The sequence below is a fragment of the Oryctolagus cuniculus genome, chromosome 7 (genome assembly GCF_964237555.1).
Source record: "Oryctolagus cuniculus chromosome 7, mOryCun1.1, whole genome shotgun sequence".
Classification (NCBI taxonomy): domain Eukaryota; kingdom Metazoa; phylum Chordata; class Mammalia; order Lagomorpha; family Leporidae; genus Oryctolagus; species Oryctolagus cuniculus.
In genome coordinates this window covers 159,959,824-159,987,089 of record NC_091438.1, presented here as the reverse complement: position 1 = coordinate 159,987,089, position 27,266 = coordinate 159,959,824, and the positions used below count along the sequence as shown (strand labels likewise).

At 58.1% G+C, this 27,266-nt stretch overlaps 1 protein-coding gene across 26 annotated transcripts in view; it reads left to right on the top strand.

The window, feature by feature from the left end:
- CAMTA1 (calmodulin binding transcription activator 1) overlaps window positions 1-27,266 on the top strand; it is an 848,439-nt gene that overhangs the window by 800,134 nt on the left and 21,039 nt on the right. For 13 of the 26 annotated variants that reach the window (XM_070079345.1, XM_070079348.1, XM_070079346.1 and 10 more), the window contains 5 exons: window positions 18,314-18,465; window positions 21,298-21,494; window positions 21,824-21,902; window positions 22,022-22,337; window positions 22,680-23,200. In XM_070079345.1, the coding sequence (XP_069935446.1) occupies window positions 18,314-18,465; window positions 21,298-21,494; window positions 21,824-21,902; window positions 22,022-22,337; window positions 22,680-23,200 (1,265 nt within the window). Of the gene's footprint in view, window positions 1-3,647; window positions 3,821-4,353; window positions 6,234-15,760; window positions 17,292-18,313; window positions 18,466-21,297; window positions 21,495-21,823; window positions 21,903-22,021; window positions 22,338-22,679; window positions 23,201-27,266 lie in introns of those variants that run through there. The other 13 variants (XM_070079355.1, XM_070079358.1, XM_070079359.1 and 10 more) reach the window with 6 other exon arrangements.

The window sequence follows — 27,266 nt, the reverse complement described above, 5'->3', positions numbered from 1 at the left end:
GTCTCCCACGCGGGTGCAGGGGCCCAAGGACTTGGGTCATCTTCCACTGCCTTCCCAGGCCACAGCAGGGAGCTGGATTGGAAGTGGAGCGGCAGCACCCATCCGGGATGCCGGCACCACAGGAGGAGGCTTAACCCACTTAACCCACTGTGCCACAGCGCTGGTCCCTCAGCTTTTCTTTCACAAGTTGTCCCAGCCCTTCTTGTGGAAGAGACCGGTCTTTCTCCATTGAATTGCCTTGACACTGTACCTGTGGTTTTAGTGGTTTTCACTTATTACCTAAGAGCTGCCGCGGGTATTCATCTCCCACTCATTTTTAGGTTGTCACTCAGTTTGAGCAGAATCCTATGTGATTTTTTTTTTTTGCTTTTACGGGAAGTCAGTATCTGCAGACAGACCCTCGATTTCTTCCCAGACAAGAGAGGTTAGACCACGCCACTGTGACAAACGTTTCAGTCAATGGTTGGTTTCTCCCTCGGGCCGCACGTCCACTGCTGGGGGTAGGGACAGCGCTGTGCATTGTGGCTACTCAAGGACCTAGGGTGGTGGAGAAGATCTCTTTACAAAATCAGGCTTTCACAGTCACCGGGCCCGGGGGGAAAGAACGTGGTGGACAGCTTCTGTCTGTAAGGATGCTGCGACTTTTACTCCGAGTTCATTGGCTGAAGGGAATCCCACGGTCACCTCTCACTTCAGAGGCTGGGGGAGGGACCCCCACGGATGGCAGCTGAACACTTGGTGTGTGGTAGTAACGACTGTTATTCCCTGGTGTGCGGTGAATGAAATCAGCTGACGCGGGCTCTCCATTGTGTGTCTCACACCATAAACACTCTTTGTAGGAAAATCCTTTGTAGAAATTTCCAGACTCTTCCCTTGAATGCTGTGTAAACGCTGGCGTGATGTTTACAGGTGTTTGGAGTGAGGTAGAGTGAGTGCAGGCTGGCAACCTGCAGCCCAGGTCCGCTGCTTCCCAGCCGTGTGGGCTTTGGGCAAGTTCTCCCTGACCTCCCGAAGCCTTTGTCCCATGTCCTGCTTGCGGGAACATTAGCAGCAGCCTGTGGGAGCGCCTCGCTAAACAGCAGACACATCACAGCACCCACCTCCATTAGGAGACCTGGAAGAATGGTTTTCTGCACCTGCTGCAGGGGGTAGAAATTACACTTAGTCTGGCTGCTGCCCTGAGGACTCCCAGCAGTCAAGTTTTCCTTTTCTCTAATTAAAAAAAAAAAAAAAAAAATGACCTGGGCAGCCTCAAAGCCTCATAAAAGCCCAGTGTCATCTTGAATCACCAACACGCCATGCCCTTTCATTTTCTGCCTTGGAAGAGAGGCGGGGCCCCCGCGGAGCCGCCACCTGTGGGCACCAGGTCCCAGCACGTCCTTGCTCTGAGCTCCCTGCAGAAGCATTCAGCTCACCCCACCCTGCCCTGTCTTGACTCCCCGTGGCTTCTGGGGTCTGTGGGGACTCAGAGGAGAGCAGGCCTTCCAGGAGAGTGAACCCCGCTGAGGAGCAGGGGACATACCCCGCTCAGAAATGTCACTCAGACTGCCGGCCCCAATCTGCAGCCTTCTGTGCTGCTGTGGCCTGAGCCCACCTGTGTCACACACCCTGTGGGCACCGGGCTGCTGGGGGATGGGAGGGGGCACCTGGGTGCTGTGGCCTGGCCCATGTGTGTCACACACCCTGTGGGCACCAGGCTGCTGGGGGATGGGGGGGCACCCGGGTGCTGTGTCCTGGCCCACGTGTGTCACACGCCCTGTGGGCACCGGGCTGCTGGGGGAAGGGTGAGGGCACCCGGGTTCCGCTGAGGCTCCTGCTGCAGCGGCTGGGCTGCTGGGGGCTGAACCCTGCCTCTGCCTTTTTTGTTTGTTTACAAATGAAAGAACTTCCCAGGGGAGCGGAGACTGGAGATTCCGTCTCCTTAGCGAGGCCCAGTGGCAGGAGGAGGCGCAGGCTACAGTTCTCTGGCACTGGGAGGAAGCCGGCAGGTGTTGCCCGTATGCTGTCCCCTGTGTCTCTGCTGCTCACAATCCGCTCTGAGCAGCTGCGCTGTGCCCAGCCGACACCGTGCAAGGTGCCAGCATGGGTGAGTTTGTTCCGGTTCTCAAGGTTTGGGCTTCTTGCTGTTAGCTAGTAACTTTCACTTTAAAGGCTACTTTTTCCTTCCTGTGTGACATGCATAGGGATGAGGGCACATCTGCTAAGGACGGGGCACCGGCACCGGGGGTGCTCCTCATCTGAAACGAGGAGTGTCAGACTCACGGGGTGGGGTGGAGGCCAGGCCTTCCTGGACAGAGCTGGCAAAGAGCAGGGGTCCGTGTGGCCACAGTGGGGTCGAAGTGGACAGACTCAGCAGGACCGAGTGTCCTCTGGAACGTGTCCGTGCAGGCCCCCAAGTGAAACCACACAGACGCCCTGCCTGCTTTCTGCTGGCAGGTGTGGGTGCGGCCGGGGGCCCAGCCTCCTCCGGACGCCCGCCCTCCGCCCGGCCGCTCACCGCCCATCCCTGCTCGGCTCTGCAGCCTCCGGGGCTGTGCAGAGTGCTGTGGTGGTTTTCCGTGTTTAGGGGACTGGGGTCAAAAGAGAGACTCTGACCCAGATGGCAGGAAGGAGCAGGACAGATTTGTAAAGATGATGGACAACAGGAAGCAACACAGCCCGTGGGTGGGTGGCAACTGAGCAGCAGTGGTCACAGAGGTTAGAGGACAGCAAAGGGACCAGGCTGTGCACTGGATACCCCCGGGAAGGCTGCTGGGGTGGTGAGTATCCAGGGCACAGAGTCTCCAAGTGAACACAGCCAGGGCTTGTGGACGTGGAGGTCTGACCGAGGCGTGGACACCGGGATCCGGGGGCCCTGGGGGCTCCTGAACTCCGCGGGGAACGCCCGGCACCGCCTCCGGCCCCACCCGAGCCGACGCCCCGGCCAAGCCCTGTGTCCGCGCGGCCTCCAGGGCGCTGTCCGGCTCCCCGGGCCGAGGCGCCGCGCCCCTCCCTCCTGCCCGCCCAGCCGGCCGCGCTCCCCGCTCAATGCGCAGCGCCCGCCCCTCCCGGGGCTGCATTGCAGACGCCGCCGCCGCCGCAGGGCGCGCCAGGGCTGAGCAGGCTGCCCTGGCCAGGGACGCGGGGCCCCTGGGCGCACCCGACGGCGCCGCGGGGCCAGGAGTAGGGTGGGGAGGCCCCGCGGGGAGCGAACCCCTCAGCTCCAGCCAGCTCCCGAGAGCTCCGGAGGCCGTCGGCCCGGGGAAGCGGGCTCGGCCGTCGGTCTCGGAACCGCCGTGCCCTCGAGCGCACCGTGGCCGCCCCTTCACCCCCCACCCCGGCGGCCCTCCCTCGATCCGAGCGGGCAGGGCTGAGCCGGCGACGGCGCGAGGTGCCGCGACCCACCCGGCCTCGCGCGAGGGGACGCCGGGAGCCGCACTCCGCCCGCACCCTCCGGGCCCCGCCGCCGCCGTCGTCCAGCGCCGCGCCGCGCGGCCAGGGCGCAGTTCCGGCGCAGTCCGCGCGCCGAGCGGCTCCGCGCCCCACACCTGCCTCTGCCCGGCTCCGGGTGACGTCCATCCCCGCGACTGGCCCGCACGGCCGGGGGGGCGGGGCCGGGGCCGGTGAGCTCACCGCCGCGCCCCGCCATTGGCCCGCGCGGCGCTCTCAGGCTGTGGCGGGGAGACGGCGGTACCCGGAGCCCAGCGAGTCGGTTCCAGCTGCGGCGCGGAGCTGAGCGGGCTCGGGGCCGGGCCGGGCGGGGCCGGGCGGGGCGGAGGGGCAGGAGAGAGGCGACTCGGGGCGAGCCTGACCGAGCGGCGGCCGTGCTCCGCGAGTCCGAGTGAGTGTGCGAGCGGCGGAGGGGCGAGGCGGCCCGCGCGTGCGGGGCGAGGGCGGCGGCCGGCGGGGGCGCGCGGGGGCGGGGGCGGGGCTGGCGGGGGCGCGCTGGGCGGGGGCGTGGGGGAGCACGCGCGCCCGTGGCGCGGGTGGGGAAGCGCGTTTGGATAGCGGCTTGCGGCCGCGCGCGTTTCTGGCGCCAGTGGGCAGCGGGGCGGCGCGGGAAGGTGGCGGGGGCGACTGCGTGTGCGGCGCGGCTTGGAGCGCGAGTGGGGAGGGGCGTGAGTTTATGCGGGGGAGTGGGTGCAAGACACGCGTGTGTGCGAGGGCGTGAGAGGCGAGTGTCTCGTTGCCCAGGGGCGCATGGGGCGCAGAGTTCGCGGGGCGCGCGTTTGCCCGAGGGGCGTGCGTGGGGGGCCGGGCGGGGCGGGACACGCGGGTCCGCGGGCGGGTGGGGCGTGTCTCGGTGCGCGCGCGCGGGGGGGGGGCGGGCCCCGCGTCAGATGTGGGTGGAGCAGGTGTGGGGCGCGCGCGTCCCGGGTGCCAGGGCGCGCGGGCTTCAGGGGTCGGGGCCAGCCCCGCGCCACAGCCGAGGCTTGCCCTCGCGTGCGGCGTGGGCGCGCACAGCGGGGTCGGGAAAGTTGGGAGGAAAGCTTTCGGGAACTTGCGGAGCCGCGCTCACCTGCGCACCTGCCTGCCGTGGCTGGCGCTGCAGGTGGCGCTGGTGGCGGCCGCTGTCGGAGACTCTGCAGCTCCCTGCGGAGCGCACAGACCCCGCCACCAGGTTCCCTGCAAACGAGCCAGCGTTTTTTGCAAATCATCTGTCTGCTCGTTTGCCTCACCGGGCGCTGCCGACCACCTTAAAGTGTCTGCTGTGCACCGTCCCTAGCCTCAGGTGTGGAATGCAGGGCGTTAAGAGGGGACTTGGGATTCCCGCACAGGTGCCCCGCGCGTGTGGTTGCTTCTTGCACCAGCGAGGCCGAACCCTGACATGTTAGAGTTGCGCTGAAAGTTTTGTCTCGCGGGCAGCGACGCCGGGCTCTGCCGCACGAAGCAGTCCTTCCCTGTGCTCCCTGAGTTTTCCTGCAGACGCGGTTCCCAGACGCCCGCCCTCCCGAGAGAGAGAAATAACTTGAGCTTCCAGCCGAGCCTTTCCTGGTGTGGTTATGGGAAAACGTTACCGGCTAGGGCCAGCCTTGCTGTTGTTTCTCCTTGTGTTAGATTTAGCGAGTGGTAGTGTTGAATGTTGTCAGAATCAGTGGGATGTGCATGTCCCGAGGAAATTGAGCTTCGTGGTGAAAACAGGCAGAGGGCTTCTCTGAATTCCTTCAAAGCCTTGCCCAGGTCGTCCTCCTTCATGCTGTGAATACTCCGGCTGGAAACGTGGAGCTGAGTGCAGGAGTTAACCACAGCGCGCTTGGGCTGTCTCGGGCTCCGCTGTGGTCCTCTGTGTGGGGCTGAGCCAGGCCTTGCAGTGGAACCGCTCCAGAGTACAGGCGGAGCAGGTGGCACTGAGCTCTCCTTAGTAGCCAGGAAGTGTAAACGGGGGTGGGGGTGAGGGGGTGGTCTCAGCTTGCTTTGGGAACTATTCTTGTTTTCTGTTACTTTGATCATTTTTGTGAACTTGGGGAGGTGCAGAGTCAGGGGTGCAGGCTTACGTTTTAATGTTTCTGTAAGACACAGGGTTCAGTGCAGACTGTTCCCTGCCCTCACCTCCCCAGCCCTTCCCTTCAGGGTTCCCTGCGTGTCTGCCGCCTTGATGCCAGTGGACAGGGCTCGGCTCTCTCTGGTTTGAAGTGGTTTACCATTTGCATCCCGTCCGTCTTCTGAGGAGAAGGGATTCTGGGTGGCGCCTGGCCTGCCGTGTTAGCCACCAGCTGTGCCTCCTGCCTGGCGCTTGGGATCTCACTTCAGTTATGTGCGCCTCTGCCGGAAAGCCCTTGTTATCCACTCGCGATAGAGTTTATTTGTGTGCACCTCACCTTCATCAAAAAAGGGACTTGAGGGAGCTGGCTGAGAGACAGATTGCACAATGGGCGCAAGAGGAAATAAGACAGCAGGATGGGAGGGCCAGGCACGAGGAGAGGGAAGGTGTGGGAAGGGGAGCCGGGCCCTGATGGAGCTGGCGCTCAGTGTCGGTCTGGGGGACCCGACACCACCCAGGCTCCCTGACAGCCTGGAGTGCGCAGTGTGGTTCCTTAGTCTTCCTTAACCCTTTCTGTGCAGGGAATTTTCTTCTGATCCATGTAAGCTGTGACAGCTGCCAGGTAACCGCGATGATGGCAGAGGTGCAGCTGACACGTGTCGGATTACATGCACGAGTACACGTGAATGTTAGTCACGTTGAACGTGTAGGAAGTATGGATCGGGTCGCTTCCTGCCACAAAGATACCAACACCGGGATCCTGAAGAGCCAGGTGCTTGTCCCGTCCTCGACCCCGGACCTGCGTTTGGGTTCACCCAGGGCAGGCAGACCTGCAGGGAGTGGTTCCTCTCCAGCCCCACGGAGAGGAAAACCATGGGACTACACCTTGTCAGCTGTGGTTTCAAAAAGTGGCCTGGGGGCGGGGTGCCAGTGTGTTGTTGGCTGCTTTATTTCCAGGGTGCTCTTTCCATGCAGTACTTGCAGTTTGTTTTGCAAGTGCCCAGTTCCTGGATTTGCTTCATTGTACAGTATCTTGTAAGCTGGAAACAGAGCAGGACATCAGACCTGGGTCGCACGAGACCAGTGCACACGTTGATAAGCACCTGTTGTGTGTTAGCTGTTACGAAAGTTGTGACTGATGATTAAATATTAATTTGCAGCAGGTGAAGTTTGAGAGGAGTTCAGCCGGGGTGGGGTCTGTAGGTGCTGAAGCGCCTGACACTTGTGTAGTATGGAGAGTGATGGGTATGATGTCGCTAAGTCCCAGCTTTATATTGCACTCACGTTCAGCCTCTGTTCAGGTTGGCCAGTTAGGCTCTGTGTGTTCTCATCACCTCTCTTCTGCCACCTGACTTTCACCCCTAAAAATCCCTAACCCTGAAAGCCCTGAAAACCTTGCACCCTGTGCCAGGGTGGACGAGCCCGGTCTGACAGCTGCGTCGTCCACCCCAGGGCTGGAAGCTTTGCTGGCTGGGAGACACACCCGGCCCTGCTGTTTCCGTACATGGACAGCGGTAGGCTGGATCCTGGCTTTTGTTTCAGCCCTACCACTTGCTAAACAAGAGTCTTAGGCAGATCCCCTCACCCTCTGCTGCTTGCTACACCTATCAGTGGTGCAGGAAATCAGTCTAGTGGATGGTATCATCAGTTTTTGCAGAGTGCATTACACACGAATTTTGGAGGTTTTTGTTTCGTGTGCATGTGGGGGGGGGTGTGGGTGTGGGGGGTGCTCTTTCTTTCTGTAAGGCCCTGGTCAAAAGTAAGGTGAAAATCACTGGACTGGGCCGGCGCCGCGGCTCACTAGGCTAATCCTCCGCCTGCAGCGCCGGCACACCGGGTTCTAGTCCCGGTCGGGGCACCGGATTCTGTCCCAGTTGCCCCTCTTCCAGGCCAGCTCTCTGCTGTGGCCAGGGAGTGCAGTGGAGGATGGTCCAAGTGCTTGGGCCCTGCACCCCATGGGAGACCAGGAGAAGCACCTGGCTCCTGCCTTCGGATCAGCGCGGTGCGCAGGCCGCAGCGTGCTGGCTGCGGCGGCCATTGGAGGGTGAACCAACGGCAAAGGAAGACCTTTCTCTCTGTCTCTCTCTCTCACTGTCCACTCTGCCTGTCAAAAAAGAGAGAGAAAGAGAGAGAGAGAGAGAAAGAAAAGAAAAAAGAGAAGAGAAGAGAAGAGAAGAGAAGAGAAGAGAAGAGAAGAGAAAAGAAAATCACATCACTGGACTGGGTAATTTCTCAGCTGCCATCCAACCCCTGTTCGTATGGTGGTTCTTTGGCATGTGTCTGTTGTTATGGCACTGCGGTGGCAGTAAGGTAGAGTTGAGGTCCCCGCATGTACAAGTCTGTAACACAGTCAGCTACACGGGTCCTCCCGCTCGGCCGGAGCCCAGCATACCTTTCCCAGCCTTTCCCAGCCTTTCCCAACCTTTCCTAATCTTTCCTAATCTTTCCTAACCTTTCCTAGCCTTTCCTAGCCTTTCCCAGCCTCTGATTTCTGTGGCTGATCAACGTGAATCAGTGTTTCAACAGGCAGGACAGCTTGTTTCTGCTGCAGCCCGTGTTTCATAGGGGCGTTCTGCCGACACCTGTGCACTGCTGCTAGGTACATTTAATGTTAAATAACAGTGTTGAAATTTGTGTGTGGGAACAGAAATCGTAGATTTATCCAGCAAAGGGGTCCACATTTCAGTTAACAGAGTCGCTGTCGACCCCACTTCCAGCCATGCCTACCCTGGAACGCAGGCTGGCTCACATAAAAGGAATGTGTTGGCTCAGAGTGGGTGTCGTCTTCAGGTGCAGCTGGCTCTAGCTGCCTAGAGGAAACTCTGTCCCTCCCGTGGCTCTGTGTTGATTGTGTTCTCAGGGGTCCCTGAAGGCAGCAAGATGTCCCTCTCCAAGCTCCGGGCTTTTGTTCTGCGGGTGTAGCCAGTGTCTCCGGAAGCAGGGTTCCGGGGACACATCCTGTCTCTTACTGGCTCTGCGTGCCCCACGTGTCCCGGCACCTGCACAGGGGCCGGCCTCCCGCATGCACCCAGTCCTGGCGGCAGGAGTTGGGGTCAGCTCCCTGCCTCAGCTACGGCTTCCTCCCGGTTGTGGTGCCTGCAAGTCTGTGGCCAGGGGCTGGTGTGAGCAGGCTCTGGGGAGGGCCCCTCCCGCATTGCAGACGGTGGCTTCTCGGAGCGCCCCACGAGGGGGAGAGCGCAGGGCTGCTGTCTGAGGTCTGCTCACCTGGGCTCCACCTTCTCTTCCTGGTTACCTCCCAGCCCCCTCACACTGAGGGTTAGGATTCGGGGGGCAGGGAGGCCACCCCGACCTTAGTGCATTGCACTTCCCAGAAGAGAAGGGCAGGGAGGGGCTGCCAGGCAGGTGTGCGTCAGGGAGCCCTGGAGACTCCCCGTCCTCGGGCTTCCTGTTGCCATGGACCGATTGTCCCGCTGGCAGAGGGGGCACTCCTGCAGAAACCGCACGGGCGCAGACGCCTTACTCTGTTCTCTGGCCCCACGCTAAGCTCGGAGACCCCAGAGCCCAGCTCCCTCTAGCGCATCTGTGAATGGGTCGTTCCTGGACCATTTTCAGACAGTGGGATTTGGTCCCTCAGTGTCGCAGGCTGTGGTCTGCATTCATCGACAGAGGATTTATCTAAATATCCTTTTCTGTCTCCTCTGAGGGAAGTAACCCATTCATTCTGCTCAAGCCAGAATCAGTGCCCCGGCATTCATGCGTGTGAGAAAGATGTTTCAGCCAACAGGAAGGACCCAGCCTCATGCTGGGGACATCTGGAAGCTCGTGTGGAGTTCAGCCCAGTGCTGCTTCCCAGAGGAACACTACAGTAATGGTGACCTGAGGGGAAAGACACTTTCAGATCACGTAATAGATAGTCAAAGTGGTCTGAGTGCGTGGGTGTGTGGCGTGTGTTGTAAGACGTTGAGTTACTTAATGTGCACCATGTATCAATACGGGACACAGCAAATAGTGAAGTTCACATTTATGAGATGATATTGCGTGAATAAAGAGTGAACATAAATAATTTCAGTGAGCGGGCATATTCTTGGTGAAGATTCTTAGTCTATATGGTAGAAGTCAGCGGTTCTGTGGAAATAGAAAGCCCACCTCTCTGATTTTTTAGAGTAAATCCAAAGAAAATCAGCAAAGTTCCTTAACAGTATGACCCTAGCACTGTTGTTTTCCGTTAAAATTACAATCTTCCCCCCCCCCCCAGAAGGAACAAAAAAAAAAAAAATGAGATCAATGCATTTTAGGATTCTTGAAGGGATGAGCAATGGTGGGGGTTGAGGGAGGACGTGTGGGCTAGGGTGCTCACTGGGTCAGCCCCTGGGTCCACCGTTCATCCATGGGACTTTACTGGGGTCCGCGGTGGGCTGGGGTGCACCTGAGCCCAGCCTGATGAGAAGAGGAAGGCATGGACCAAGAATTTCCTAACTTGGAGATTCTGCATCAAAAAAAGTCGGTTTAGAACTGGGTTCAGCTCCCAGCTGCTCCTTGGGAACATTAGCACTGGAGATGTGTGTAAGGGCGCCCCACGTAGGAAGGTTCAGGGAATGCGTGTAAGGGCCCCACGCAGGAGGATTTAGATAATCTTGGAAAGACAGCCGCCGCTCACTTACTGACAGTCGGCAGGTCCGGTGCATGGGAAGGGCGGGGAGAGGCCTAGGCCAGAGAGCCAAGCGTGTGCTCTGTTGCCAGAGCACAGCACGGTCTCATGGAGAATGTGTGAGGTGACATGCGGTGTCGGGGGGCAGACCCTGTGATCCGGGGTCTGCCCGTGAATTGAGTCCTCTGAAATTGAACAAAAGTTTTTACTTGTGTTTGGTGTGTTTTTTAAGGAGAGAAGTCACAGCTTTTATTGTTGTCCAAGAGCCCATGACAAAAAGGCTAAGTGCCATTGCAATGGTTTCTTCTCTAACAAGCGAATGAGGTTTCTCTTGCATTTCTCCCATCTGTGAGATTTTTTATTTTGAAAGGCAGAGAGAGAGAGAGAGGTTGTCCATCTGCTGGTTCACTCCCAGATTGGCTGTAGTGGCCTGGCCAAGGGCCAAAGCCCGAGCCAGGAGCTTCTTCCAGGTCTCCCACATGGGTGCAGGGGCCCAAGCACTTGGGCCATCTCCACTCCACCGTCTTCAGTGCCGGCATCCCATCTAGGCACCAGTGAGTCCCGGCTGCTTCGCTTCTGATCATCCGGCTCCCTGCTAATGCGCCTGGGAAAGCAGTGGAAGATGGGCCAAGCCCTTGGGCCCCTGCACACACGTGAGAGACCCGGATGAAGCTCCTGGCTCCTGGCTTTGGCCTGGCTCAGCCCTGGCCATTGTGGCCATCTGGGGAGTGAGCCAGTAGATGGAAGATCTGTCTTCTCTCCTCTTTGTCTCTCCTCTCTCTCTGTAACTCTGACTTCAGAAAAGAAAAGAAAATGGGCCGATGAGTCACTTGAATGTCATGCTGTTGAGTAGATTAAAAACTGGCAGCTGCTCTCTTTCCACCAAGAATTCTGGGAAGAAGTTACCTGTTCAAGACTCTGCCTTTTGGTGAAACTCTGTGTACATTTACCTGCAAAAACAGAAAGGGGGAAAAAAACACATTTATTTCATCACAAAAAAGACAGTTTTTTAAGGTTAAGTGCTACTGACCTGCAAAAGAGGAACAACTTGAGAATTATTTAATGATGACTTAAAACCAGGTAGATACAGGAAACTTTTCCTTCGGGAAATGTAAAGCATTCAGCTCGCCTACACTTAGATTTAAAAATCAGGTTCACAGGTACTGTGCAGTTAGGAATAAGCAGTAAGCGGCGGCCAGGTGCCCCTCTGAATGGTCTCACCTTGACCTCAGCCGGTCACTGGAGGACCACACTCAACTGTCACCGGGCGGCTTTTCCGGAATGCTGGTCCGTGCTCTTCAATACTGACCTGCAGCAGCCGCCTCGGCCCACCCCGTGCTGCTGTTACACCCAGTGTCCTCGTCGGGGCCCGTGGGAGAACTCGCTTCCAGACCTCAGGGCCAGCAGAAGTCGCGCCACCCAGAGCAGCGGTCATCTGGGGTGGACCGCCTCCTTTTCTGCTCGGTCCTCAGTTCAGCCAGATTTGGGATGGCATTTAACCGGCCCGGTGGGAGGGTTCCGTGGGTGTTCTGTGTGACCCGGCTTTTCCTCAGCTCGCGCTGCGTCCTGTCTTCCACGAATCTTGAGTTTTACGTGATCTGTCGTTAATTCTGAGTGTTCCTGGCGGCCCCGTCCAACCACCAGAGTCCACGGTGGTCGACCAGATGCATGGGAGCAGGGCAGGAAACAGGTAGAGGGGGCCTGGAGGGGGTGGGGGGAGGTGGTCAGGGAAGGGAGGGGGCTGCAAGGAGGGGCTGCGGACAGATGCCCCCCTTTCGCCCCATTAGTTAAGGGCCTGGCAGACCCTGAGCTCTGAGTGGGCTGACTTGGTGAGGAGGGCAGGACTCGATCGCCGGCCCCGTTTGGCGAGAGCCACGGTGAGGAGTCAGCGCTTCTGCCTGAGCCCAGCGCTGGCCTCAGTGGAACCCTTGTTGCAGTCTCACCGATTGATCTGGAACGTGCAGAAACTGGAAGATCCCCCCACCCCGACTCCAGGGAGGCGTGGCGCTGGCGTTCCCTCCAGCGGGGGCCCTTCTGCACTGTCACAGGGCGGGGGCCGGGAGACGGCATGGCCCTCACAGGGGTCTGTCGCCACAGGAGAGAGGGCCTAGAACTTTCCCACACCCCGAGGGGTCCCCTGCGGAAGTATTTTACTAAAGTGCACACTGAATGTCTTCAGCTGTCCGTTCCCTATTACCAGAAAGGCCTGTGCCGAGGCGTGAAGTGGTGTCCAGTGTCGTGTGTGAAGTGGTGTCCAGTGTCCTGTTACATCCAGCCCTTCCTTTTGGGACACGTAGGCCACGGTCCATCCACTCGAGCGGGACTTCTGTGCCTGCTTGTCTGGTTTTGCAGTTTTACGGCAGAGTTAATAAATTTTGGAGTTCCAGCACCGAAATCTGCGAAGGAGCCAGTGCTCCACGGAGATAAGTGTGTGTGGAGCATCTTGGACTTCAACACGGTCGTGCCTGACGCACGTCTGTGCAGATGGGGTCCCCAGCGCCAGCGAGCAGGGCCCCCCTCTCCGAAGCCGTGTGGTACTGGCAGCTGCCACACCCGAGGCACCCGCTGTCCCTGCGGGATGGTGAACGCCTCCAGGAACTCTGGCACAAACGGTACGGCTGTGGCTGGAAGGGTGAGTTCAAAGCAGCCGCGAGCACGGCACGCCACTCGCCACCCATGGGCCACCCTGCCCTGCGGTGAAGCTCACGTCCTAGGGGGAGGCTGCCGCGGAGGGGCCGTCCCGAGCCGGTCCCCGTGCCCAGCGGCTGCTGTGCCCGAGTGTCGTCCGTGCCACTGCACGTGTGTTGTTGAGAGGGTCGGCTGCAAGGCGGCCGCGGGAGAAAGGAAGGGGCTGCTCAGTGACGTGGCTGGAGAAAGCCTGGTGGCGTCCTCCGCTCCCCCGTGTCCTCGGAGTTGACCCTGCGTGTTTCAGATCAGTGTCCTCACCTCACGTGCCCAGCGTGTGCGGGCGCAGCAGAGAGCCCTGAGCACGCTGGACGTCGTCCCTGGCCTCTTGGAGGGTTAGGGTTAGGGTTAGGGGGCGCAGTTTCTGGAAGGAGATTGGAGGTTCTGGGGCCTGGGCATGCCTGGTGGTGACGGCAGCTTGCGTCGCCTTGTTCGTCCTGCGTCCCTGGAGCCTCCTGGTCCTGGCTCTCCCCGAGGGATCGGAGCGGGTGCATTGGAAGCGCTGGGCGCCACGCGTCAGCCTGCTGGTGCTTAGCGCACGCTCACGCCTCCGGCCAACCCCTAGGCTTTGCGGGTTTTCACTTAAGTTCCCGTCCACCCTCCTGTGAGGTCGGTGTTCATGTCCAGGTCTCGTCTGCAGACCCTGTCACTGTCACCTGGAAAGTGCTGTCCCCGTCCTTCTACGCCCGTCTCCTTGTCACCTGCTCCAGAACGTCTCACTCTGTGCTTCAAGTGGTTCTTGTTTGCTCTGTGGCCGAAACCACGGAGGCCGCACCCTCCAGATGGGTCCCTCTGGGAAAACGTAGCAGCCTCACGAGGTCCAGGGGCTGCCTCAGCGTCCCTCAGCTGTGTGCGCTCTGTCGGCTGCAGCGTCCTGCCTTTCTCTCCGGGTGGATGTGCGACTCTGTCCACAGCAGAGGCCACTGCTGCACAACGTGCGCCCCCCCCCCCCGCCTCGTGCTGCGTTGCGACCGTCGAGGGCCTGGGCACCCCGGGGTCTGGGTCTCGCCCTCGTGCCCGCCCAGGCTTTGGCAGCAGAGCTTTCAGACAGGAAGTGATGGCGAATGTGCTCGCCACCCCGGGCGCCTCCTCTTTGCAAGTTCTTCCTGGTTTTAGCAGCGTCCTAAGTGGCTTTTCTGGATTTGTGCGATTCAGAATCACCGCAGATGAAGACCTCCAAGGGCCTCCCTTCTGCTGTCCGGTGCCTCGAGTTGGGGAGTTTTTAAAAAGTGGCATGTGGCCGTCTTTTCTGAGGCTAAATTTAGCCATTGCTTTGGAAAATCGGAGTGGTACAGCTTGTGCCTTATCTCCGTCTGGCCCTCACCCTCTCCTCTGCACTTGGACGTCTTACGCAGCGTTGCCCGGGAGGAGCGGCTGGCGCACCCTTTCGGCCCTGCTTTTCTGGGAGGGAGTCGAGGGCCCTCCTTCCCCGGGCCTTCCGAGCGTCCCGAAGAACGCAGACTTCCTAGGCAGCAGCTCCAGTCCCCTGCAGAAATAGTCCGGGTCTGCCCGCTCGCGCCTCACCAGCCCTTCCTGCCAGCACGGCCGCAGGCCGTAAATGGAACGAGAGATGGCCTCTCATGCCCAGTCCAAATAGCAACAGGAGGGCACATGTGCACTTGAGCCACAAATAACGCGTTCTAAAATAGCAGGTGGTATCTGATGGCTGCCCCTTCATTCATTCACCTGCCAAGGCTGAACCTCCCTCCTGCTCTGGCACTGGGACCTGAGGTGGCTCTGCTCAAGCCGTTGGAATAACAAGATGCCATCCGCTGGCCCGTTCCCCGGGTGCTCGGGTCCACACACCTGCCAAGCCCCTTCTAGGGCACGGCTCGTTTGCTGAGCCTGATTACAATCCCCAGTTTATGCATCAGCCTGTTGGATGCCTTCATCACCAGCAGTAGGCACTGCTTTCATCACCCCGTGCCGCCAGTCGTTTAGTTAAAGCGGGCAGAGCTTGGGGCGTCTGTGTTTTCACTACTGAGGCCCAGGAGGGCAAGGAAGGGGACACGGCCGTGACGTTCCGGCCTGCGACTGGTGAAGCCAGAGCTTCCTGAGTCTTGCCACTGGAACCTGACCCCAACACTCTGGTGCCACCGCCTCCTCACCTGAGCTGGAAGGCAGTGGTGGCTGGCCAGGCGCACTCAGCTCTCTCCCACGTGTCTCAGGTCAGCACCACTGGGCGGGATCATGCGCAGTCTGCAGACAGCTGACAAAGCAGCTGGTGGCGCGTGGCCACCTGGGGCCCACCAGAGTGGGGGCTGCTCAGCATGGATGAACTGCCTTCTGGAAGCTCCAGGTGGAGAGCCACCACTGGTCAGCGCCATGAGGCCCACAGGGCCATCAGATGCCCGCTGAGTTTGGGGAACAGGGTGTCCAGCGAGAACCCGCAGAGCACAGCCCGGGACGGCGGGGAAAGAGGATTGTGTGTCACACCTGAGAGTTTGAAACCCACGTGTGAGTCCCGGGGTGGGATTGGCTCTCCGGGAACCGGCGTCGGGAGCTGCCCTGTGTTGTATGGCTCAGCACAGCTAATGGAGGCTATGGAGGTTCCAGGGTTTACAGGGAGGAAGCGGAGTGTCCTCACGGCAGGCGCCCAGACACGCGGGGTGCCCCGCGCTGCAGCAGCAGTCCCAGGGTGTCTGATGCCATGTCTTTAAAACTTCAATATTGCTTAGGGATTTTTTTTTTAAACTTTTCTTGATTTAAAAGACAGAGTGACCAGAGAGATTGATATTTCATCCACTGGTTCACTCCCCAAATGGCTGCAACGGCCGAGGAGCCTGGAGCTCCATCTGGGTTTCCCGTGTTGCTTCATCTTCTGCTGCCTTCCCAGGCGGGAGCTGGACTAACAGTGAGCAGCTGGGACTTGACCCGGTGCAGCTGTGCAGCTTAGTGGGGGGGGAGGGGGGGGGTTGGGCAGCCCCTGTGTAGGGATGTTAACCATCCAAGTGAATGCTAATTTGGAGCATTTGAAAAGGAGTCCTGTGACAAGGAGCAGGACTGCAGGGTGGGGGGGGGAGGCACCCTTTTCCTATCAGCCCAGAGCAGGGAGGGAGTCTGGGAGCTCCTGAGGGCTCTGTGGTTGTCTTTCTGGGATTAGGACCTGAGCACTCAGGAGTCTTCCAAGTGCACGGAAGTGCATACTGTGGGAGAAAGTAGGCATGGCTTTCAGGTGGCTCTGTCCCCCAGTAAACTTAATTCCACTTCCCACGGGCTTCCTGAAGACCCTCAGTTTTGTGTGCACTTGTTTCCTCGTGTTGTTACACTGCTGAAGTGTAACAAGGTAGCTGGATACAGCACCCCACCGATGCCCTGACCCTGCCTGCTTTCTTACAAAGATCTATTTACTTGAAAGGCAGGGCAGTAACCGAGGTCACTCCCCAAGTGGCTGCAATGGCGCTGGCTGGTCGGAGCCAGGAGCCAGGAACTGCATCTGGGTCTCTCATGTGCGTGGCGGGAGCCCAAAGCACCTAGGGCATCGTGAACCGGGAGCTGGAGTGGAAGCAGAAGAGCTGGGAGTTGGGATGCCAGCGTGGCGGGCAGTGGCTGACCTGCTGTGCCACAATGTCTGTCCATCTGTGTACTTGTGAGATACAAAATTAGATGCATAGTTTTCCTTTTTTTGTGTAGTTTAATGCACCGATAGGATTTTAGCATCCTGTATGTTGGTTTGTCACATCTAAGCAGCACGTAGATTTTGTCATCCTTTTGGCCATGTTTAGAATGCCCAGAAGGCCAGAATGAAGACTGCGCTGCTGTTTCACAGTCAGACATGGGAGTGAATCATCTTTCCCTTAATATATACACAGATAGAAACAGAAATGGCTCTAGCTGTGTGTGCACACATGGGTAATTACTCATGTATACACGGGATCTTCTACAAGTGCATGGAAGGTATATTATTGGAAAAAGCTATGCATAGATTTCAAAACTTTTTGTAGCAAAATATGCTTGTCTTCTAATTCCGTTTTCCACAAGGTTTTAAAAGCATCCTCATAGATTTTGTAGCTCTGCCCACTGACAGGGCTAGAGCAGCAGTAAGCACAGCCAGCCCCAGATCTTGGTAGCTAAACACCGTTCTTAATAAAAGGAACCAGGACTCTACTCCTTGGAGAAAGTGTTGGTTTAGGACTGGTACAAGGGAGATTGAAGAAGAACCAGGAGCAGCTTGTCATGCCAAAAAGTCAGGAGGTGCTCAGAGCAGGAGGCAAAGACAGGCGGCTACACGTCCAGGGAGACAGAGGAGCCCAGAGGAGCCCCTCGGCCGCAGCTGGAGCGGTGTGAACAAACTAAACCTCGTAGTGTTCTATTGTGACCCAAAGGATACAGCAAATACAGCCGAGTCCACACTGAGAGCAGTGAGTGAGAGGACAGAATCTTCCTCCTGGGAGAGCGGCGAATATGTGTGTCAGCCCCTTGCCACCCAGCCCAAGGGTGGGCTAGACTTAATGACTTGCTTCCAAAGCCTGGAAGAGAGAAGAGCACCCTTGCAGTAGAGAACTCTGGCAGGTACTGCCTCACCCAGACGGGCAGGTGAGCCTCCCCCGAACACCCCCCCCATAAGGTGTGAGACGGGCAGGTGAGCCTCACCCGAACACCCCCCCCCCCATGAGGTGTGAGATGGGCAGGTGAGCCTCCCCCGAACACCCCTCCCCGTGATGTGTTTGATGGGCAGGTGAGCCTCACCCGAACACCGCCCCCCCCCCAGTGATGTGAGATGGGCAGGTGAGCCTCACTGGAACACCCCCCCCCCCAGTGATGTGTTTGATGGGCAGGTGAGCCTCACCTGAACACCGCCCCCCACCCAGTGATGTGAGATGGGCAGGTGTGAGATGGGCAGGTGAGCCTCACCCGAACACCGCCCCCCCCCCCAGTGATGTGAGATGGGCAGGTGAGCCTCACTGGAACACCCCCCCCCCCAGTGATGTGAGATGGGCAGGTGTGAGATGGGCAGGTGAGCCTATGATGTGTGTGATGAGCAGGGATGTCACCTTCATCATTCCTCCTGGAGACCCCAAACCCATGCCAATCCCAAGAAAATAGCAGACAAACCCTCAACCTTGTAGGGACAGCTACAAAATACCTAGCCAGTATTCTTCAAAACTGCTAAAGTCTTGAGAAGTATAGGAACACTGAGAAATCGGCTCAGAGGAGACCTCGGCGCTGGGTGTGCCATGGTATCCTGTGTCGCATCCTGGAGCAGAAGGGAGTGAACAGGAAAGGTGGTGGAGCTGACTGAAGCCTTTAACTGACAGCGGTTGTATACCGGTGTGCGTTTCTACCAGCGTGCCATGGTCACCTGAGAAGCTGGTATTAGGAGAAATTGCGGGCATGTGGGGACGCTGCTCTCCGTGCAGTTTGGCGAGAGGGCATTTTCTGTCCCTTTGGCTGCTGGAGAGACTGCGGTCTTGCGTGGGGCGGCAGACTCACCACGGAGCTGGGGCAACCTGGCCCTGGCGCACCTCCCTGGTTGGCTTAGCCACAGGCAGCCTGGGTGCCAAGCCCATGATCTCGGGCAGGGCCTGTGTGCTCACTCCTCTCCTGCTCTGCCCTAGACAACCAGTTCAGGATGTCCATCCTGGAGCGCCTGGAGCAGATGGAGCGGAGGATGGCCGAGATGACGGGGTCCCAGCCGCACAAGCAGGCGAGCGGAGGAGCTGGCGGCGGAGGCAGCAATGGGAGCGGGAACGGAGGAAGCCAAGCGCAGGTACCGGTCTCCGGGTTCACCTTTGGTTGATGGGGACGGGGCTCGATTCCAGCTCCCTTCTCTGCTGCTGCTCTCATTCCCGGATGTGGGCAGAGGTGGACTTGAAGCTCCTGTGCTCATCTGTGTTCCCGTCCGCGTCGTGTGACGCAGCCCTGGGACGTGCGGCTTCTCGGTCATTCGCCTCCCCCACCTTGGAGTCACCTTGACGGATCTTGGAGATTCCGCAGTCCCCGGGCAGTGCAGGTAGAGGGCGTCCAGGCCCCTGAAGCCCGAGGGCCACTGCGGGGCTCGGGGCTCCCAGGGCTCCAAACCAAGTTGGAATCTCTGCGGACAGCATTGTGCATTTCACCCCGTCTTCAGACAGTGTGATCCAGTTTAGAAATCACACGCCCGTTGATGAACGCCACGAGATCAACACGAAGAGGGCCCAGAGAAGCTTCACGGAGCTGTTGAAGGTGGAACAGCGCATGCTGGCCCTGCACCCAGGCTTCTCTGACATTCCACGAGAACAGGGTGGCCTTGCCAGGCGCGGGAAGCGGCCAGATACTGTTTGAGTGGCACTGGTCTCGAAGGCTCCCTGAGAACTTCACCAAGGAGCTTCATTTGGTGAAACTGTCCTGGGCAGAAATCTCTCCTTTTTTCTTTCCTTCCCTCTTCTCTCCTCTCTCCTCTCTCCTTTCTCCTCTCTCCTCTCTCCCCTCCCCTCCCCTCCTCTCCCCTCCCCACCCCTCTCCTCTCCCCTCTTGGATTTTATTTATTTATTTGAGAGGAAGAGTTACACACGGAGAGAAGGAAAAAGAGAGAAAGTCTTCCATCTGCTGGTTCACTCCCCAAATGGCTACAACGGACAGAGCTGGGCTCACCCAAAGCCGGAAGCCAGGAGCTTCTTCTGGGTTTCCCACATGGGTGCAGGGGCCCAAGGACTTGGGCCATCTTTCACTGCCTTTCCAGGCCATAGCAGAGAGCTGGACCGGAAGTGGAGCAGCCGGGACTCGAACCAGCGCCCAAATGGGATGCAGGCACTACAGGTGTCAGCTTTACCCGCTACGCCACAGTACCGGCCCTGAAGAAATCATTTCTTACGAGACACTCCAGGGTCTGGCCGTATTTCTTAACCCCACTGCTGAGTGGGGGGCTACAAACCTCAAACACTATCCACTCTTTCTCTTCAAGATGAATGGTGATTTCCTCTGAACACTGTTGGTTTTAAGTAAAACTTTATTTCATTATTCTTCTAAATATCATATGTTAGAAATAATTTTAATAATAACAGATGAAGACACAGCAAACAGTAGCACGCCTGCAAACACCAGGCTCCCTCCCCTGTCTTCAGACATCGATAAGAAAAGCGCTGGTGCCCACGCAGTGCTCACCAAGCTCAGATCGGCCGAGCTGTCGCCCGGCACTGCTAAGGGTCATAGAAGTAATCGCCAGCCGGCGCCGCGGCTCACTAGGCTAATCCTCCGCCTTGCGGTGCCAGCACGCTGGGTTCTAGTCCCGGTCGGGGCACCGGATTCTGTCCCAGTTGCCCCTCTTCCAGGCCAGCTCTCTGCTGTGGCCCGGGAGTGCAGTGGAGGATGGTCCAAGTGCTTGGGCCCTGCACCCCATGGAAGACCAAGAGAAGCACCTGGCTCCTGCCTTCGGATCAGCGCGGTGCGCCAGCTGCAGCTTGCCGGCTGCGGCGGCCATTGGAGGGTGAACCAACGGCAAAAGGAAGACCTTTCTCTCTGTCTCTCTTTCTCTGTCCACTCTGCCTGTCAAAAAAATAAATAAATAAATAAAAATAAAAGAAGTAATCGCCGCTTAGAAGTAGAGCGCGTCGCTTGCAGGGTCCCCAGGCTACCACCAGCATCACTTTTCCTTCGGGTGACGGAGCTGGGCGCTTGTTGGATCGCTTTAGAATGCCCCGTGGCTGAAACACGAAGTCCCTGCGAAACCGTTGTTCCTTGACCAGCAAAGGGTGCATCAGTGTCGTTTCAAAGCTCAGCCGTTGAGCAAGGGCCTGTCGTGAACGGACCCCACGTAACTGCTGTTGAATGCACTCTTGCAAGTCTGCTTCCGTAAATACCTGGGTCTGATGCCGGTGCCAGAGACGTGGCTGCTTTGTTTAATACAAGAAAAAAGTCCTCTTGGGGCCCCGTCTGGAGGCTCCGCCTGCCCGAGGCGGGGATGCCCGCTGTGCTCCGAGAGGTTCCCACGTGACACCCCGCTCGCATCTGTGTCATCTGCTCCTGCGGCGTCAGAGGCATTATTTTCCCGTCACAAGGAGGCGCGACAGTGTTTCTGTAGTGATTGAATTCTATGGGGTGTGTTGCCAGGAAAAGTGCTCTTCCCGTAACACGAGGGATGCAGCTTGGGCTGGAAGTGCTGCGGGTTCGGGGGAGTGTGAAACAGGACTGTGCCGGGGCCCCGGGGAGCCGCGAGTGTGCTGACACAGCCGATTCACAGCGAGCGAGGGCGGAGGCCGGGCCCCTGAGAGCGGGGTTCCTGTGTCCTGCGTGCTTTCGTTGTCACAAACAGCGCGTCACTTGCAGGGTCCCCGAGGCTCCCGGCAGCTTTACGTGGGTGATGGGTAGATTGTTTTAAATGCTTCGTTAGGGCAAACCCCCACCTCGCGGTGACTTGATTCTCCCTGAGATGCAGCGAGCTGGCCCCGGGGGAACTCGCCAGCCCTCGCCCCCACGGCTGCGCCCCGTTTGTCCGTCCGTCTAGCAGCAGGCGTGGAGCGTCAGCAGCCGCGGGGATGGCCTTGCCACACGCTCCATCCCCTGCTGAGCATTTGTCCCCACTGGGAGTCAGTGCCCGGCGTGACACATGGCTTTCCCGTGACAGTGTGCTTCCGGGACGGGGACCCTGGGGAGCTGCTTCGAGAGTCGTGTGGTGGTCGTGTGCGAGAAGATGATGAGCCGAGCCTGCTGGGCCAAGTCCAAGCACCTGATCCACTCCAAGACCTTCCGCGGGATGACCCTCCTGCACCTGGCTGCCGCCCAGGGCTACGCCACCCTCATCCAGACCCTCATCAAGTGGCGGTAAGGCTGAGCTACGGGCGTGCATCGACACGCAGCCCCCTTCCCCCGGCTCTTCCGGGGGAGAGCACGCTGGCCGCCCACCGGGCTCCACGGCCCGGGAGCCGAAGGCCGTCCCTGGGGGCCTTTCCCAGGGGGTGTATGAGCTGTGCCCAGGAGGTGCCGGGCGAGACACTGAGCGTCAGGCTTCTTGTTGCCTTTGCCTCCCAGGAGCCAGGCATGCGGTGTTCCTTCGAGCCAGGGCTGCTCCTTGCAGGCTGCTGCTGCTTTGTGGGGCTTCGCGCTGCTCTGTGCTTCCCGTTAACCTTTGTTGCCCTGCGGCTCCCTTACAGCACAAAGCACGCAGACAGCATTGATCTGGAGCTGGAGGTCGACCCCCTGAACGTGGACCACTTCTCCTGCACGCCTCTGGTAAGGAGGGCGCGCCCGGGTCCCGTTGCTCCAGGCGGCTCTGTCTGGGCGGGGCGTGTAAGGACCAGTTCCCAGCACCCCTGAGAAAGTGTGTCCCACCCTGTCCTGCTCTGTTGTAGATGTGGGCGTGCGCTCTGGGACACCTGGAAGCCGCCGTCGTGCTGTACAAGTGGGACCGGCGGGCCATCTCCATCCCTGACTCTCTGGGCAGGCTGCCTCTGGGAATCGCCAGGTCACGAGGTCACGTGAAGTTAGCAGAGTGTCTGGAGCACCTGCAGAGGGACGAGCAGGCGCAGCTGGGCCAGAACCCCAGGATCCACTGTGCTCCCAGCGAAGAGCCAGACACGGACAGCTGGGTGTCCCAGTGGCACAGCGAGGCCGTGACCTCTCCGGAAACACCCAAAGGAGTCACCGTGATCGCCAGCACCAACCCAGGTGAGAAGCGGCGACAGCCCCGCCTCGTCCTCACCGCCGCCCTCAGCAGTCCCTAGCGCAGTCGCGTCCACCGGGCTTGCTTTTGTTGTTGTTTCTGACTTCCCGTTAAGAACGCCTGGCGCTCCTCCCACCCCCACCCCCCTCCCCCGCCAAGGCCGCCCTGGAGGTAGCAGACCCTGTGTTTGTGCAGGCAGCGCACTCCTGGGGGAGCTCCCGCGCGCCGTGCCCCGGGGAATGGGCGCGTCCGGGCCGGCTTCGTGACCTCAGGCGTGGGAAGTGTTGGTTCGTGTGGGTTCTCACTCTGTCACCTGTGCTGACTCTCCTTTCTACTGTACTTTGCAGAGCTGAGAAGACCTCGGTCTGAACCCTCTAATTACTACAGCAGTGAGAGCCACAAAGATTGTCCGGCTCCCAAAAAGCATAAATTGAACCCCGAGTCCTTCCAGGCGAGGCAGAAGCTGCTTCCCACTGCACTGAGTCTGGAACAGCCAAATATCAGGAAGCAGAGCCCTAGTTCTAAGCAGGCTGTCCCCGAGGCAGTCAGCCCCAGGGACGGGGTGAGGGACTGCAGCCGGGAGCCCTCCCCTCCCTCTCCAGAGCCTGCAGGACTCCACGCCTCTGCGTCCCAGCCGGTAGTAACGTGGAATTCCAAAGATCTTTCCATTGGTGTGTCTACAGTGCAGGTGACTGGGAATCCGAAGGGGACCAGTATAGGAAAGGAGGCAGCACCTTCCCAGGTGCGACCACGGGAACCAATGAGTGTCCTGATGATGGCTAGCAGAGAGGTGGTGGATCCAGACATGGGGTCCTACCGGGACAGTGCAGAAAGCGAGGAGTGCTCGCAGCCCATGGACGACATCCAGGTGAGCGCTGGTCAGGTAAGCCCGCAAAGGCCGGCCGGGGTGCCAGAGTCCTCGGTCGGTCGGTGCAGTCCTTTTGTCAAGATCACGTAGCGTCCTCCCTGGACAGGGCTGGAGGCACGGCCCCGGGTGCCAGGGCGTCAGAGCGTCGGCCGGTCTTCTGCCCTAGGACCTGCGCTTCTGTTCGCTGACGCGGGTCTTGGCAGAGTCTTCTTGGCTCCCCGGAACTCACACTGGGCCTCGAGTGAGTTCCTGCTGCCTCTTTCCTCCAGGATGACTGATCTCACTGCCCTAAGCTCCAGTTATGATAGAATCCGGGCCCTCAGGACAGCGAGATCAGGAAGGGATGGACGGAACATGAATTATCTGCATGACTTTGATGGGCATGGCCATCGTGTGGCCACTGCAAAGGGTGCGTGTGGCGTGAGGCCGTCACGAAGTGCACTGAGATAGCCCTAAAGCTGACCAGTGACCGCCTTAGGAGACATCTAGAAAATCCAGAATTCGTTTCAGGCACCAACTTGTTATGGATCAGGAGAGGACATACATACACAAGTAAACTTACTGGGCTACTGAACCAGTCTCATTAATCATGACGTATAGGAGGCCAGCACCGCGGCTCACTTGGCTAATCCTCCACCTGCGGCGCCGGCACCCTGGGTTCTAGTCCCGGTTGAGGCACAGGATTCTGTCCCGGTTGCTCCTCTTCCAGGCCAGCTCTCTGCTGTGGCCCAGGAGGGCAGTGGAGGATGGCCTAAGTGCTTGGGCCCTGCACCTGCATGGGAGACCAGGAGAAGCACCTGGCTCCTGGCTTCAGATCAGCGCAGCGCACTGGCCATAGTGGCCATCTGGGGGGGTGAACCAATGGAAAAGGAAGACCTTTCTTTCTCGCTATCCAACTCTGCCTGTCAAAAAAAAAAAAAAAAAAAAGATGTATAGGGGAGGGCCACGGGGGGCGACCTGAGAACACGTTAGCCTCCTTCTCTTTCCCGCTTGCCCCTGATCTAACCGAAAACAGTCATAAAAGGAGAAAATGCCCACGGCTTTTGACAGGACAGGTGCACCTGCAGAAGCGATGCGAGGAGAAGGAGGGGCCTGCCAGAGCTCCCTGGTCCTGGCCGACCCACCTAGGGCAGGGCCCCTGGGTCCCAGGCCAGCACAGCTAGGGAGCCACTGCTGGTCAGCGCACCTCAGGGCCCCTTCCTGCCAGCCCCATGCTGTGTGGTGCAGAGAGAAGCCTGCCTGCTTGCTAACGGCTCCCACGGCCTGTGCCAGAAAGCTGGATGCCGTCCTGTACAGCAGGCCAGCTGATAACTTTCTGATTCCATCGGGGCCATTTAATGTGATCTGGCAGCACAGAATCGGGCTTGAGGGAGGGAGTGTGGCTGTGTTCCAATAAAACTTTATTTGTAGCAACAGGTGCTGGCTGGATCCGGCCTACCATAGGTCGCCAAGCCCTGTTTCAGACAGTTCCTCTGGGGATCCATACAGATGTCAATACTAAGCCATCCAGAACCATGCTTGTGAAATCAAACAACCACTGAGGGAGGCAAGGGGGCACCCAGAACCAGGCCTCCCAGAGCTGTCTGAGCGCTGGAGACACAGTGCGCCCCTGCTGTCCACGGCTGCAAGCCGCCCGTGTTGCTGAGCTCCAGAGTCCTGACTGGTGCAGCCCAGGAACCAGCCTCCTAATTTTATTTACACTTAATTAATTTAGGTGTAGATCACCACCAGGTACAAACAGGGCTTCCTGCCAGCTGGCCTCTGAAACCATTGATGCATGAAACGGAAAATAACCTAAAAAAGCTATTCCACGTTTTCAGAGTCTTGAGAGAATATTTTACTAAGTTAAGAGCACATAGCCATGAAAACAGCAGTTTAAAGAACTGAAATGAAAAATTAACAATTAGAAATAAGAAATGACAGAACAGTTCCCAGAAGACGAGCAGTGAAGCCGATAAAGCTGCCGTGGCCGAGTCGCTGTGTAGAGGCCTCATCTTCAAACAGTGCCCAGAACCCACAGCCTGTTATTTATTTGTTTATTTTATTTATTGGAAAGTCAGGGAGAGATCGGTGCTGAGAATTCTTCACAGAGGAGAGGAATGATCTTAAACAGTAACCCAGAACTGAAATTCTAAATTGTTTACTTTCATTTGAAAGGCAATGAGAAAGATACGTAGATCGATCTTTCATTTGCTGGTTTACTCTCCGAATGCCTGCAATAGCTAGGGCTGGGCCAGGCCAAAGCCAGGAGCCCAGAACTCCAGAGTCTCCACGTGGGTGTCAGGGACCCAGCGACACGGGCCATCACGAGGCGCCTCCCCGGATCTGCATTAGAGGGAAGCCAGCGTCAGGAGTGTTGCCCTGGCCTGAACTCAGACATGGATGCAAATGTCCCACATGGCTTCTTAACTACTGGCCACTGCCTGCACCCCAGCATGCTGAAGTGTTTCTTTTTTAAAGATTTGTTTTTGCTTATTTATTCAAAAGAGTTACAGAGAAGGAGAGGCAGAGAAAGAGAGATGTTCCATCCGCTGGTTCACTCCCCAAATGGCCACAATGGTCAGAGCTGGGCCAATCCAAAACCAGGAGCCAGGAGCTTCTTCCGAGACTCCTATATGGGTGTGGGGGCCCAAGCACTTGGGCCATCTTCTGCTGCTTTCCCAGGTGCATTAGCAGGGAGGAGCTGGATCAGAAGTGAAGCAGCTGGGACTCGAACCAGCAGCCTTTTGGGATGCCAGTGGTGGCTTTACCTGCTGTGCTTGGTGCCAGCCTCGCTGATGTGGGGAAGTGGAGACAGTCAGTGGGTATCACAGTCGGTAGCTCATCCTGTGTTCAGGGGAGGTGGTCGAGTGTTTCCCACGAGAGGATGGGTAAGGACAGGCGGACAGTGCTTGTTGGTAGTGTCAACGTGCACTACAGAATTTCTGAGTCACTGAGGGGGAAGACGGACATCTGGTCCACGAAGAAAAAATTGAGGGACATAAGGAAGCACAGAACTGCAGCAGAAATAACAAAGGACAGAGAACGTGGGAGGGTTCCCAAACGTGGCTCATTCACACCTTGCTGAGATAAAGGATTCTCAGAACCGATAAAAAAGAAACCAGAATACACCGTACGCTGCTTGTAAGACAAACGAAGCTGAAGGAAGAGAAAGAAGACCAAGGGGTGTGTGAAGCCGGGAGGGCAGATGGGTGCAGAAAGCAGGAAACAGCGCAGATCGAGGCAGACAGGAGCTGTGGGATTTGTCGGGAGACCCAGCAGCGGGACCGGTAAATGCTGCAAACCGGCAGACGCAGAGAAGCGGAAAACGGTGAGCGCAGCGGGGCGCCAGCACGGCCGTCTCACAGCCTCGCCGAGGACGTGTGGAAAGGATGTGAAAATCTTAGCAATACAATTAGCTTCACTTGATATACGATGTACTTAATAGGACAGGGCTGCTGTAATTAGAAATACAATCAAATAGAACACTGTTCTCTTAAATTGTTTTATGAAAATTGTCCATACCCTAGGACACAAAGCGTGTTTGAATGAAAACCCAAAGCTGACCACATCCAAGAACTGTGGAAACAAAGGACATAGTGTCCGAGGGCCAACTGCTGAGAAAATCATTGGCTTTAAAGTCGCTAAAATCCCCTCGCTTCTGCAGCTGTCACACTGAACGCTGCGCCTGAGTGGTGGCTCTTACTGGTCACACTGAGGTGTCCTTACCTTGATAACCTGCATGACTGGGAGCAGTGTGAGTGATAAGTAGAAAAATCTAACTTTGCTCTTAATACAGTGTTTTTGTCCTTTAATAGAAAACAAATAAAGGCAGTCTTTTTATTTATTTTGAAGGTCAGTTACAGAGAGAGAGAGAGAGAGAGATCTTCCCTCTCCTGGTTCACTCCCCAGTAGGCACAACAGGCAGCGCTGGGCCAGGAGCTTCATCCAGGTCTCCCACATGGGTGGCGAGGGCCCGAACACCTGGGCCGTCCTCCTCTGCCTTCCCAGGCGCGTTAGCAGGGAGCTGGATCAGAAGTGGAACAGCTGGGACTCCCACTGGCTCCCACATGGGATGCTGGCACTG